The following is a 13,412-nucleotide window of genomic DNA, read 5'->3' as shown; positions in this document are numbered from 1 at the left end:
TCCTTATTCCCAGCTTCATGACTGTTGTGTGAGGTGGGTCCAGGTTGACCACTAGGAGAGAATTCACACAGCCTCATCTAGACTCAGACCATGCGCTTTTTGGCAGGGGGTCATGCACAGGAGTGAGCAGCAGGGGGAGGGACCTGACAGAGAAGACTCCCAAATCTCGTGCCCCCTCATGTGTCCCAGAAAAGTCCAAAAAGGAAATTGAGGGGGAAACCAAGTCATTTATTATTTCTTGAAAAAGTCCGGTGAGGGTCAGGCTGATAGTATTTAACTGGAAAGGAATGAAGGGACTTCTTAGTGCAAAACAGCTTGTTGGTCCGGGAAGTGTGAGATTAGGCAGGTTGGTGTTTGCAGCACTGATTGGGGAAGGGCACTGTGAGGTCAAATGAGGGGCAGAGTGGAGCATCTCAGGAGTCATTCCTGAGTCAGGCTCCAGAGCCCTGAAAGACTCAATGCCACTGCTATATGTGTGAGAGGCAGGTCAGCCCCCGTCGGTCTCCACAGTGTGGAGACAGTCCACGGCTAGGGACGTGGGTCTGTCCAAGGTCAGTGCCAAGTCTGTGTGCCGGGCTCAGTCCCTCACTGAGTGCCTCCTTTCCTGTGTGAGGGTCTGGGTTGTTTCCTTCGAGTCAGGTAAGCCACCCTTTCCTGGCCATCGGTGTTAGTCAGTCTCTCGTGTCAGCTGGTCTGCGTCTCTTGTGTGTTTGGACGGGGCTGAGCGGGTCGGAATCCGTCTGTTCTGCCTCAGCCCCGCTCCCGCTCCACCCCTCAGCCAGGCCCCAGGGTGCTGATGGTGGTATAGCTCAGCCTGGACAGTGAGGCGATGGAAGGGGTGGGAGGGTCCTCGTCCGGCAGAGGTCTGGGGCGAGCCCGCGGAGGCCGGGGACAGCAGCGGGTGCAGGTGTCGAGGCAGGCCTGGCGAAAGCGACGGTGCATGAAGCAGTAGACCAGGGGGTTGACACAGGCAGAGGCGTAGCTTAGCAAGTGGATGAAGGAGATGGGCGCACCCGAAAGTGCGCGATGTGCGCCGGGCCCGTCAAAGGCGCGCCACGTGTTGGCGCTGTACACGGGCAACCAACACAGGAAAAAAAGCACAACGATCACCAGTAACATCCGCACCACGCGCTTCTTAGCCAGCAGCTTGGCCTGGGCAGGCCGGGTGCCGGATCCTGGGCCGGGCGTGGGCGCGGTCAGCGCAGACATCTCCAACGCAGGCCGGGAGCGCGGAAGCTGCACATAACAGCCGTCACCGTCCTCACCCGCCAGCCGGGTCTCAGACCGGCAACGTCCGTTCGCTTGGGCAGGACCTGAGCACAGACCATGCGCGGTCAGATTTGGAGGCTGAATCCTCTAAATCGCACACCTTTCCGCCCCACCCACTTTATGTCCCGCCCCTTCCCAAAGTCCCGCCCCCTCCTGGATTTCACCCACCTTGTCCTGTGCCACCCGGCAGCCCTCCCTGACTTCCGACCCGGCTGTGGCTCTCGCTGTCACTGTCACCGTCAAAGCGAAGCCCCAAGTAGAGCTCACGGGAGATAAGCCCGTAGGCCACCGCCATAACCACCCCAGGCACGAAAAACAAGAGCAGGAGCAGCAGTACCGACCTGGAGACAGAGTGCAGACCAATCAGCGGGTCCCTGTCCAGCTATAATCACTGATGGAGGAAGACTGAAGAACTGATGTTTCTAGGGCTGGTGACCGCGTCCCAGAGGTAGAGGTAGGATTGGGGGTACAGCTGGGAAGGGCTAGAGAACTGGGGAGGAGCCCTGAATGGGGATCCCAGGGCGGTGGGTCGTGGTACTTGTTGGAGCAAGATTCTGGGTAATGCTTGTGAGTGATGGAGATAAGAGAAGGGAATTCTCAGAAATGGCTAATAGGCACCCTCACCAGGTTTGGCGAACCCGCGCACTGGGCCACCGGTGCATGCATTGCAAGACACGAGGCCCCGCTGGCTGCACGGCCGTGTACACTGGGTAGGGCACCATGAGCAGTCCGGACAGCATCCACGTGGCTATGATCACTCGAGCCGCGTGGGAGCGCGTCTGCCACACGCGCGCCTGCAGTGGTCGGCAGATGGCGCTGTATCGCTCCAGGGCGATGGCCACGAGGCTTAGCGTGGACACGCTCACAGACACCCCTAGGAAGGAAGAGGAAAGGGTTACCTAGGAAACTTGCGCTACACACTCCCCAGGGTGACTTCCACACTCCAGATGAAGACAGACCCCTACATTCGGCAAGGACTTTGGGAGAGGAGAGGGCCAAGGCAGGCAGGGCGATTGTTTACCTACCCATGAAGTAGGAAACCGCCTTGCAGACGACTGTGCCGAAGATAAATGTGCCCATGAGATTGGGCAGGAGGGTGAAGGGCATGCAAGCCACAGCCAGCAGGAGGTCGCTGACTGCCAGTGAGAGCAGGAAGGCATTGGTGACGGTCCTCAGACGGCGGCTCAGCCCCAGGACCACGATGATGAGCACGTTTCCTCCAACACTCATCAGAAAGATCACAGCGTAGAGGGTGACCCTAATGGCCAGCTCCAATTCTGGGTAGGAAAGAGGTGAGGTGGCAGTAGGGGGTCTGGCCCCCACTCAGCTAGGCTGTCCAGTCTCACTTATTCCCAACTCTTCAAGCCCTACTGCCCAGTCAGATCCCCTGCTTCCCAAATCCTCCCCCCTCCCCCACTGGCCCAGGACCCACTCAGTAAATGGTGAACTTGAATCTGTTACCCTTTTAACCTCTAGAAGCCTGGTTAAAGTGGCCTAACTCTACCCTTCCTTAAGAAACCCTGTCTGTTCTCAAGCTTTGCTCCAAATCCTTCCTTCTCTTTGCAGCCAAACTTCTTGAAGAGATTATTTGCATCTTTTCATCCACTCCTCAATCTACTACAATCCAGTGACCTCTTCCCCATTACTGTTCGTAAGTGTTCATTGCAATTCTTCTCATGGTTACTAAGCTTTAACTACCAAATCCAAAGGTCCCTTCTCAGCCTATTTTACTTGATGACCTCCTGGTAGCATTCAACCCTGTTGACCGCTATCTTTTGAGACACAGGTCTGATCGTGTCTTTATTGTCTTAAACAGCAACAATTATCACTAAAAAAACAAGCAAAAAGACCCTTTACCTACTCTCAACTGTCTTCAGCTTGTCATCAAGATTCTCCCAGAACTGGCCTTTTCCTCTCTCATCCCTGCAATGCACTCATTTAAGCCACCAGATGACTCAGTTTCTGGGAGGCATCAGGTGCACTCATGACTCTCCTTTGCTCTTGCTCACGTTGGTTTCTCAGCCTAAAATGCTCTTTCACCACACCCCCATCACTATTAATTAATACCCTCCTCCCCCCAATTAATGACTCTCAATAACAAACTTGTTTTCTGTTATCTGGTGAACCCCTACTTACCATTGTCTTTTAAGATTCGGACTGACTGCTCCCTCCTCTATAAGGCCTCTCTGGGCACCTTATTTGGAGCTAATCTCCCCTTCCTCTGACCCATGCATGTTCCCTACACATCTGTTAGAATGGCCTTTACTTTCTGCCTTGTATTTTAATTATCTATAAACATTCACTCTCACTCCACAAGCATTTGCAGAGGATTATCTTTATACTAGGCACTGGGGACAAAGAGATGAACATGACAAATGCCCCGAGAGCTCTCATCTGAGCGCTCACATTCTAGAAGTCTAGGGGGAAACTCAGACATATAAATAGATATCTGTCACACAGTGTGATAAGAAGTGAGGTTGAAGAATAACAGAATGCTCTGGGAGCTCACAGGAAGGGCACATAGCGCTGCTGGGCTAGACAAGGGCTGACCCCGGTCACTTGTGTCATTGCCTGTTGGGGGGAAGGATTCATCACTGTGCTGCCGTATCACAACCAAGACAAAACTGAATTGAATTAAACTGGACCCAGTCACCGGTGCCCATGGCCTCAGTGTGAGGGAGACTGGAGGCTGGAAGGAGAGAGGGCACGGACAGAGCCTACCAGGTTGAGGGGAGGGAAGGGCCCAGAGCTGCATCATTCTTCATAGCCTCATACATTGGCTGACTTTTGCCTTAACTCCCAAATTAAACTGTATTTTCCCCCATATCAATAGTTATATACTTATCCAGAAGTTGTTGTAGACTTCAAGGAAGTGCTATATACAAGAAACCTCCTAACTGAAATGCCTGCAATGCAGGAGACTCAGGAGATGTGGGTTCGATTCCTGGGTTGGGAAGATCCCCTGGAGAAGGAAATGGCAACCCACTCCAGTATTCTTGAATGAAAAATCCCATGGTCAAAGGAACTTGGCAGGCTATAGTCCATGGGATCACAAAAAGTCAGACACAACTGAGCGACTAAGCAGTATAGTACCCTCACTGAAGCCATCCATGACATTACTTTCTCAGAGCACACAGCAAGTAAGGAGCCGGATCAGAACAGAATCCTGTCTCTACATTTCCAAAATGCTGTGTCTCCTGCTACCCCCTCACTCCTCTGTCATTCATCATGCTGCCACTACCATACTCTACCCTGGCATTTCTTACCGTATTATTATGTTCATGTTCTGTCTCTGCCACTAGCCTATGAGCTCTTGAGGGAAGGGGCAATGCCCATCCTGTTCTTCAGCATGTCCCTAGCATTTGGCATAATGCTCCCTGCACAGAAAGTATTAACACCTGCTTGCTAATGAATCTTAAAGGGATCTCTGTTACTGTCCACATAAATGCATCTGCTGTTTCTCCACGTCCATCCTTCATCTCTGTGCTTCTAAAGCTCCAGCATGCACTCTCCTTGCTGCTTCGCTGCCTCCGTTTCTTTGGAGACCCATGTTGGAGAATCTTTTGGGTGGTACAGGGGAAGGGGTCAATAACAGGCTGTGATTTGGGAGGTGTTACTTTTACTATTATACACAAACCATCTATGCCTCATTTCGAAGCTGGGCTCCCTCTCAGCAGGGAAGGCTTATGGAAGGTTTGCTTATGTGTGACAATTTGAGATGTGTGTGTGTATGTTTGTATAGGGGGAAATAAAGAACTTTGGGAGGGGGGATCTCTGTCAGAGAGGTCCTTGGACCCAAGAAAATGGAACAGGTGGTCTGTCTTGCATTTTCTGTGTCTCCTTTCAGTCCACTGCCCCTCTATGCCCCTCTCCTCTCCTCTCCTCCCATCCCTTATCTCTCTCGTTCTATTATCTCTCTCACATCCTCCTTTGTCCCCTGGATGCTTCTCTTCAACTAGATTTTTTTTTTTGGCTGCACTGTGGAGCCCTGGCAGTAACAGCGCCGAGTCCTAACCATTGGACCACCAGGAGTTCCCTTTCTGCTACTTCTTGATTCAATACCCACAAAAAAGCCTGGATGGCACTCTGAATTGTGAAAAGCACATTTCTCATTCATTCACCTGGGGTACAGCCATCACTGCCTTGACAGTCTACCTGTGGGTGTCATTCTCCTGGGGATGAGTGTGTGCTAAATCGCTCAGTCATGTCTGATTCTTTGTGATCCTATGGACTGTAGCCTGCCAGGCTCCTCTGTCCATGGGATTCTCCAGGCAAGAATACTGGAGTGGGTTGCCATGCCCTCCTCCAGAGGATCTTCCTGACCCAGGGATTGAACCCGAGTCTCTTACATCTCCTGCATTGGCAGGTGGGTTCTTTTACCACTGTGCCATGTGAGCAGACCAGAAATCAGACCAGGGGACTCAGAAGACTGGAACAGTTCAGTTCTGCTTCTGGTGTCTAGAGCATCTGCATTTGTTCTGTGGGCAGACAAGTGTGGGTACAGAAATCCAGATGATGTCACATAAAACAAGAACGGGCTTTTCTAAGAAATGATTCTACAGAACAGTGAAGCTGCTGATGCCTCAGATCCTGCCGCTCACTGGTGTGTTGGATCTGGTTACCCATCACACAGACATCAAAGTGGTACCCGTGCCTCGGTGATGAGCATGGATAGCATCTAACTGATTGTGAACGGGAGCAGAGTGAGCCTTGGGAGTACTTGAGCCTTAGAGATGATATCTGGGTGGGTGAGGTTAACATATATTTCTGTGGGCATTATCTAGAGAAGGGTAACAGCTATGTGTCTATAGGTAATATCTGATTGAGTGTGGGTTACTTTTTAGCTTAGGTAACATCTGAGTAAGTGTTATAACATTTGAATGAGCCAGGGTCTACAGATAACATCTCATTTTGTAGGTAACATCTACAGGAAGCATGGTTTACATTCAGAGGTCTGTATGTGAATGAGGGAAATATCCAGCTGATGGTGGTCCTAGATGACTGACCAGAAGTAATATGAAAGTGTATGTGGGCAATATTTAAGTGAGTGTAAATATGAGATGTTAACAGATTAGGATGTTAACATGATTGAGTAAAATAACTGAGCGTCTGAGTGACCACAGGTAGTATTTGAGTCTTTGCAGGTATTCTCTGAATATGTAACAGTTATGACTTTATAGGTAATACCTGGAGATGGGTTCCTTAAGTGAGCATGAGTAATACTTGATTATATGTGGATAATAAAAAAATGAAAGCATGTGTGTTTGATGGATGAGTAATAGTGAAATGACAGTGGGCAATATTAAAGTGTGGGTGGCATCTGTTTTTCTGTGGGTAGCTTCTTTATTTCCCATTTTTTAATTTTTAAAATTGGAGTATAATTGCTTTACAACGTTGTGTTGGTTTCTGCTGCACAACAACATGAATTAGCTGTAGTACGTGCTCTCCCCCCCACCCCTCCTCATCCCACCCCTCTAGGTCATCAGAGCACTGAGCTGAGCTTCCTGTGCTATACAGCAGCCTCCCACGAGCTATCTGTTTTACAAACGGTAATGCATATACATCAATGCTATTCTCGAGGTTTGTCCCACCCTCTCCTTCCCCTTCTGTGTCCACAAGCCCATCCTGTGTGTAGTTTCTGAGTGAACATGGGAAACATTTAAGTGTATGCAGATTATCTCAGAATAACGTGGGTAACAGCCACATTTCTGCTGGGATCACTGGGTGAGCCTGGGTGAGATGCATCTTGGGGGTAATAGCTGAGTGAGTGTGGCTGACAGTCACTGCCGGGTGTCACATCCAGGTGTGTGTGGGCAGCAGCATCTAGATGACTTGGGCTCTGAATCACTGCACATTCTGCTTGCTCAAGGTCCCTTACTTTATCAACTAGCCTCTCTGTCTTCTGCACTTCAACCTTCCTCTCTCTTGGCCCATTCCCCATCAACATTTAAAAAATGGTTTTGTCTCTGCAACACATACACATTCAAAAGACAAACTATATGTGCACAAGCATGTACACACACACACATACACACACACACTTCCCCAACCTCATGCTATTTCTAGAACTATCCTGTTTTTTCTTTCTCTCTCTCTCTCTCTTCAAAACATGTGGGAGTTTTTATCTGCATGCCTTAGTTCACGTCTCATAACCCCTGCTCCATGGCCCAAACTTCAACTGACCATAGTCAGTAATAACACCCTAATCCTAACTCCACAGCTCCTCCTAAGATGTCCTTTCCATTGAATCTGAAGGATGCTATTCTGACCTTATCTGACTTAGATGGGCAGCATGTGATACCCTGTTTGAAATTTTCTTTTTTTCTTTCTTCCTTGCTTTCTTGTCTCTAATGGTTTCATCAAGATCTCCTTTATGGACTCCTCTTCTTCTGCCTGGCTTTTAAAAATTGGTCTTCCTCAAGGTCCTATCCCAGGACCTCTTTTTTTTTTTTAATCGGACACAATCTTTGTATGATTTAATCTAGTCTCATGGCTTTCATTACCTCCTCTAGACAAACAAAACCTTTCAAGTCTGCATTTCCAGCTTGTACCTCCCAGATCCTTGGATTCAACAGCTTACTGGGCAACTCCACCTGGATATTTCACTGGCATTTAAACTCAGTGGGTTCCAAACTGAATGGATAATCTCCTCCTTTAAAGCTGTTTCTGCTTCCTTGTTATCCTCAATATACAGCACAACAACCATCCAGTTGTCTAAGCCAGAAACCTGGATGTTGTCCCTTGACCTCTTCTTCCCTCTCCATTTCTAATAAATCATCAAGTTCTGTGGATTTAACTTCCTGAAATGAAGTCGCTCAGTTGTGTCTGACTCTTTGCAACCCCATGGACTGTAGCCTACAGGCTCCTCCGTCTATGGGATTTTCCAGGCAAGAATACTGGAGTGGGTTGCCATTTCCTTCTCCAGCAGATCTTCCCAACCCAGGGAGTGAACCCGGGTCTCTTGCGTTGTAGGCAGATGCTTTACCATCTGAGCCACTAGGGAAGTGAAGTGCCTCTCCAAGCCATCCAGTTCTCTCCCTCTCCACTGCCAATAGCTTAGCCTAAGCCAGTATCATCTTTCACCAGGGCCAGTGTTACAGAATAGCCTTCGAAGGGATGCCCCTCTCCCCGTCTCTTGTCCTCCGATCCATGCTCTTTACTACAGAACTAATCCTGGCAGCACGACTGCACCTTTCGGTAGTTTCAATTTCAGGATAAAATCCACACTCCTTAGACAGTTCCATATATTTCTCTGGGATCTCTCTAGGCTGGTCTTCATCCTGAGTGTTGATCATTCTTCTCTTATGGTACATGTTCCAGGCACTCAGAAACTGTGATACACTGAACCAAAGTGCTGTGGATTTAAACTCTGGGTGTCTATACATACTGTTCCTCTGCTTGAGATGCTTTTTGACTTTTCTGCCCCTTCATTTGGCTGACTTTCCCTCAGCTTTTTTCTTTTTAAATTTTTTATTGGAGGAGAATCGCTTTATAATATTGCGCTGGTTTCTGCCATACATCAACATGAATCAGCCACATGTATATGATGTGTCCCCTCCTTCTTGAACTTCCCTCCCATCTCCACCCCCTCCCACTCCTCTAGGTTGTCACAGAGTACTTCCTTCAGCGTTTTACTTTTTATTTCAATTTACCCTTTACCTCCTCAGGAGGCCAAATTTGATTCCCAAAGCTAAGCTAGGCTAGAGGCGCTTCTCTTCTGTGTTCCAACATCCCTCTCAAGGCACGTCCCTCTTTGTCCGGCAATTCCCTGCTTACTTGTCTGCCTCTCCCACTGAACTGTGAGCTCCTTGAAATAAGAACTGAGATAGTTTTGGTTTACTCCTCTCCCTAGGGGCTAGCACAGTCTCTGATTCAATAAATATTTGTTGAGTAAAAGTATCCAAGTGTAAGAATGAGAGAGTGTATAACAACGAGCTGAGAAAGCATTCCCTATTTTATGGAGGTAAATAAATCCTTCAATTACAATTTATTCCCATTTTCCCTTCTAGAGCTTGGAATACTTTCCTTCTGCTTAATGCTATTCCCTCTCCTGGAATCCCACTTATTACTTTTCTGCCTCCTGAACTCCAACTTCAAGGTTGGAGTGAAGTTTTCAGATCCCATCTCCTTTGGGTGCCCACAGTTTGGTCCCTCTTATGGGAATTCTAAATGCTGACTGCGGTTTTCTCATTGGTTTTTGTCTCTTTCCTGCATTGAAGATGAGAGTCCAGACTGGGTCTAGTTTAGTCCTGTGTGCCTGGCACCTAGCCCAGGGACTATAGTAGCAGGAGTCTAGTAACCACTCAAGGAAAGAAAAGGTATGGGAAGGGGAAAATATGACTTGAGCTGGGTCATCAAGAAAATGTAGATGTTGAGTGACGGGAGCAGTGAGACTGGGTGAGGGAAAGCAGCCTGAGGGTGGAGGGAAAGGTGGTACAAGGGAGGGGATGGTGGATGGGGCAGCCAGGCTCCAGAAGGGTGAAACCTAAGGAAAGGCAGGATGGAGAGGGGGCTTGGAAGGGACCTAGAGACATTACTTGGAGACACCAAAAGAGAGAGGGTATAGAGCCTTGAGAAGAACTCCAGCTTGGGAGGCAAGGAGATTTGAGGAAGGGGGCAATGGAGAGCAGCCCCCAACCCAACGCCCAGCCTAATTCAGCTTAGGGGATCTCTTGGGGAAGGCAAGGGTTTGGGGTGGCCAACACAGGAGACTGTAATTGTCTGTAACTTCCCATTCAGGTCTTCCAGACTGCCTCTGCCTGCAGCCAGTCCCCTTCATCCCCCCAATCTTGCCTTTCTTCCTTCCTTCCTTTCCTTTCCCACTGAGGCTCCCTGAACTGACTGCAAAAGGAAAGGAGAGACTTGGAAGGGATGGGCCAGAGGAGGTCCTTGCCTTCCCACTGTCTCTCTCTAGCAGTGGGCTGTGTGTTGGTGAAGATGCTGCGTTTTGGGGGTGACCAAGAGCTCTGGAGGTGGCGAGGGGGGACCAGGGTGCGAAGGGACTCTGACCAGGTAGTGTGAAGCTGCGGTGGAGTTTTATCAGCTGTGAAGGACAGACGTGTCAGGGGAGCTGTCCAGGGACGTAGGGAGTACTATGAAGGGATAGTGTGGGCGTTTGAGGAGGCTATGGGGGCCTCTGTGAGTATTGTGGGGTTCAGTGAGAAGGAGCTCGCGGAGGGGGCTTAGGGAGGCACCCACCTCGTGTCCCGGCTCCGCGGATGCGTGGGGGCTCACAGCTGAGGTTTCCGGTGCCGCTGCCGTTGAGGAGGGGGCCCCCTGGGCGGCACAGCGAAGCCCCCGGCCCGGGTCCGGATCCCAACACGCTCCGGTTTGGCTTTAGCAGCTCCATGACCACGGCTCAGCCGCCGCCTCCCAGCGCTCGCCCGGGCGAGCTCCCGCTGCGGCTCCACCTGCTCCCGCCGCGATTCCGGCGGAGGCTCGCGCCCCGCCTGGTTCCCGCCCCCAACCTTGGCCCCAGTCCCTCCGCTCCGCCTCTGCGCGCCCCGCCTCTGCTCGCCTCCCTCCCGAGCTCGGGACCGCCTCTGTCCAGCCAGGTGACTCTCCGCCCCCCTCTCCTGCTCCTGACTTACTCTCGCCCCTCCGCCCCTCTCCCGGGCGTTGTCCTGTCTACGCCCGGCGGGGCTGTCCGCACCCCACCCCCTAGATTTCTCCCTTCTCTCTTAGAGATTTCCTTCCCTCCCACTCCCCTTCACCAGAGTCCCGATTCCGGGTAATTCTCGGGAGCGTGTGTATCTGTGTGTGTTGGCGAGGTTTGGGGAGAGGTTAGTAGTGGATGGAGAGGTTGCGGGGAGGGAGGCTGGGTAAAAAGGCAGCGTTAAGAGGGACAGGGTAGGGCGCGGCTGCCGCGGGGCTTAGCATCTTTTCCTGGTGGGTCGGGGAACCAGGAGGTGGCCCCCAAGACGCTGGGATCATCGGCTGCGGCGCAGACGCCTTAGCCCGCGGGAAGCGCCACGGTACCCTACTATGCCGCAGTGGCCGCAGTGACCATGACACCATCGCTGGTCTTTCCCTGCAGCTCTTCGCCTCGGGGTAGCCCCCGCATTTGTTCCCCGCATCCTCACCTCCTACATCAGGCCCAACACCCAGCTTCCACGCAAAGCGCCCAAGGAACCCTCCCCAGCGGGCAGCGATGGGGATGGGGCAGCTTTCCCGCTCCGCTGGGAAAAGGGCTGCCTGGAGGAAGAGTGACCTGGGGAATCGAGGGGCGGCCGGGGTAGCAGCGAGAACACCCGGGGATAAACAGGAGTGAGGCGGGGTGAAGGTGGGGTATGGTTCGGTTCCCAGCCCAGCGCAGGCTTAACCAGGGAGGCGGCGGCTGGCTTTCTCTGTGGTCTCCAGGCAGCGCCCACCCTCACTCAACACACTGAAGCTCCCTGTTTGTTCTCAGCGCAGGTGTATCAGCCGGTGTAGGGCGTCAGGTTCCCACGGTGGCGCGGGGTGGGGGTGGTGGGGGGTTGGGGGGCTGGAAGGGGAGCTCTAGGGTGCACCGGGAACGCAACTGAAGTGGGCATGCTCAGGACTGCGGTGGGTTCAGCTACTTGGGTAGGACTTGCCCACACTAACGTTTCCCCCACTAATGTTTCCCCCCTGCTCCATGTCATTCTTCTTCATTCCGAAGAAACTTCAACTAACTGGGAATTTCATTCTCTGGCCTGACAGCGGTAGCTGTCAGAGGTGGGAGTTATCAGTCAAAAGAACATTAGACAGGGGGGCGAGGTCTGAGTTTATGGGGAATTCAGAAATTTATCCAGTTAGTCTTTTGAAGAGGACCTGATCCAGCTAGCACTGAGTTTATAGAGGCTAAAGATATTGAAAGAGGATTTAAGCCTGAGGTCAGTGGGAATGTCGTCAACCCAACCCCCCTTCTCCTGGCACCGCCTGCCTTCCCCACCATAGCAGCCCGATTTGCTGTTTGTTCAGCTCCAGCACAGGTGAGGGCTCAGATAACCTGCTGAACTTTTCCCATATTGGCTGAGGGTAGGGTGTGGGGGCAGGGAAGCAAAGGCGGGGAGTGGAAACAGGGGAAATAGACTGGCATTCACTTATTCAGCAATGTGCCAGGTATAGGGCTGTACACTAGCCCCAATACAGTCAGTGCCAATGTCCCAAGCTAGTGGGGGGAAATGACAGGTAAACCTGTGATGACAACATATGGTCCTAAGTGCATCCATCAAGATGCACAGATCAGAAATTTACAGATCATCTTGAATGCCTTACTCCCTTATTCTCCTGCACCCCCATGGTGAAGGTTGTGATGAAAAGCCCAGATTTCTGCTCAAAAAAAAAAAAAAAAAAAAAAGAAGAAGAATTTAGTCTCCTTTTTCACTGAGAATGCTGCTGGAAGATAGTCCTCAACTGTCAGTCCCTTCAAGAGTTGCCTGAGCTGAAGAAAGCTAGCTCATTCAAGGTCAGGTTCCTTTTCTGAGGCATCCTGCAGTCAATGATTGATCAGCAGAAAGATGTAAAGATTCAGTTCCCTCACTCTGACAGAGGGCAACTTTGAAAGATGTTCCTAGCTCCTCGCTGGGGTTGATTGAGGTCTTTGTTGGGCTGCTCAGCTTCTCCCTATCCTGGATCCCACGTTCATCCTCTTTCTTACACAGGTGTTGACTCCGAGAGCACTCCTTAGTAAACATCCTCCACAGTAATCTCTGTCTTCGAGTCTGCTTCCTGGGGAACATAACAGCTTCTCTCCCATGTTCAATCAATCATGAAGTGCTGTTGATGTTAGCTACTGAGTGTTCCTTGAATCATTATGCTTGTATCTCCACTGACATTGCCCATTGTTTCTTGTACTATTCTCCCAGCTTCCTAAGTTGTCCACATTTTAATGGATGCCTCTTTATATCCACCCTTCACCTTGTAACCAGAGTGCTATGTTTGGAATACAAATCTGATTATGCCATTCTTTGGACTTCTGCTCTGGGAATAGAGAAGGCATTTTAATAGAGTCTATGAAGTCTTGGACTGCAAGGAGATCCAACTAGCCAGTCCTAAAGGAAATCAGTCCTCAATATTCATTGGAATGTCTGATGCTGAAGCTGAAACTCCAATAGTTTGGCCACCTGATGCAAAGTGACTCATTTGAAAAGACCTTGATGCTGGGAAAGATTGAAGGCGAG

The 13,412-nt window shown here is 50.6% G+C and overlaps 1 protein-coding gene and 1 long non-coding RNA gene across 3 annotated transcripts in view; one reads left to right on the top strand and one right to left on the bottom strand.

Moving 5' to 3' along the window:
* Nucleotides 1–207: 207 nt before the first annotated feature.
* CCKBR (cholecystokinin B receptor) lies at nt 208–10,829 on the bottom strand. Its single transcript, XM_020904712.2, has 5 exons — nt 10,468–10,829; nt 2,295–2,546; nt 1,894–2,143; nt 1,438–1,610; nt 208–1,313 (listed from the first exon to the last, which is right to left on the bottom strand). Exons 1-5 carry the CDS (start codon nt 10,616–10,618, stop codon nt 775–777), a joined length of 1,365 nt encoding a protein of 454 aa, XP_020760371.2. The 5' UTR covers nt 10,619–10,829; the 3' UTR covers nt 208–774.
* The window catches only part of LOC110144732 (uncharacterized), a 17,763-nt gene continuing 14,183 nt past the window's right edge, over nt 9,833–13,412 (top strand). For both annotated transcript variants that reach the window (XR_011486514.1, XR_002315960.2), the window contains exon 1: nt 9,833–10,281. This is a non-coding gene — a long non-coding RNA (uncharacterized lncRNA). The remainder of the gene's footprint in view (nt 10,282–13,412) is intronic.

This window comes from Odocoileus virginianus, unplaced genomic scaffold, assembly GCF_023699985.2.
Source record: "Odocoileus virginianus isolate 20LAN1187 ecotype Illinois unplaced genomic scaffold, Ovbor_1.2 Unplaced_Contig_20, whole genome shotgun sequence".
Classification (NCBI taxonomy): domain Eukaryota; kingdom Metazoa; phylum Chordata; class Mammalia; order Artiodactyla; family Cervidae; genus Odocoileus; species Odocoileus virginianus.
This window is presented reverse-complemented; position numbering and strand designations above follow the sequence as displayed.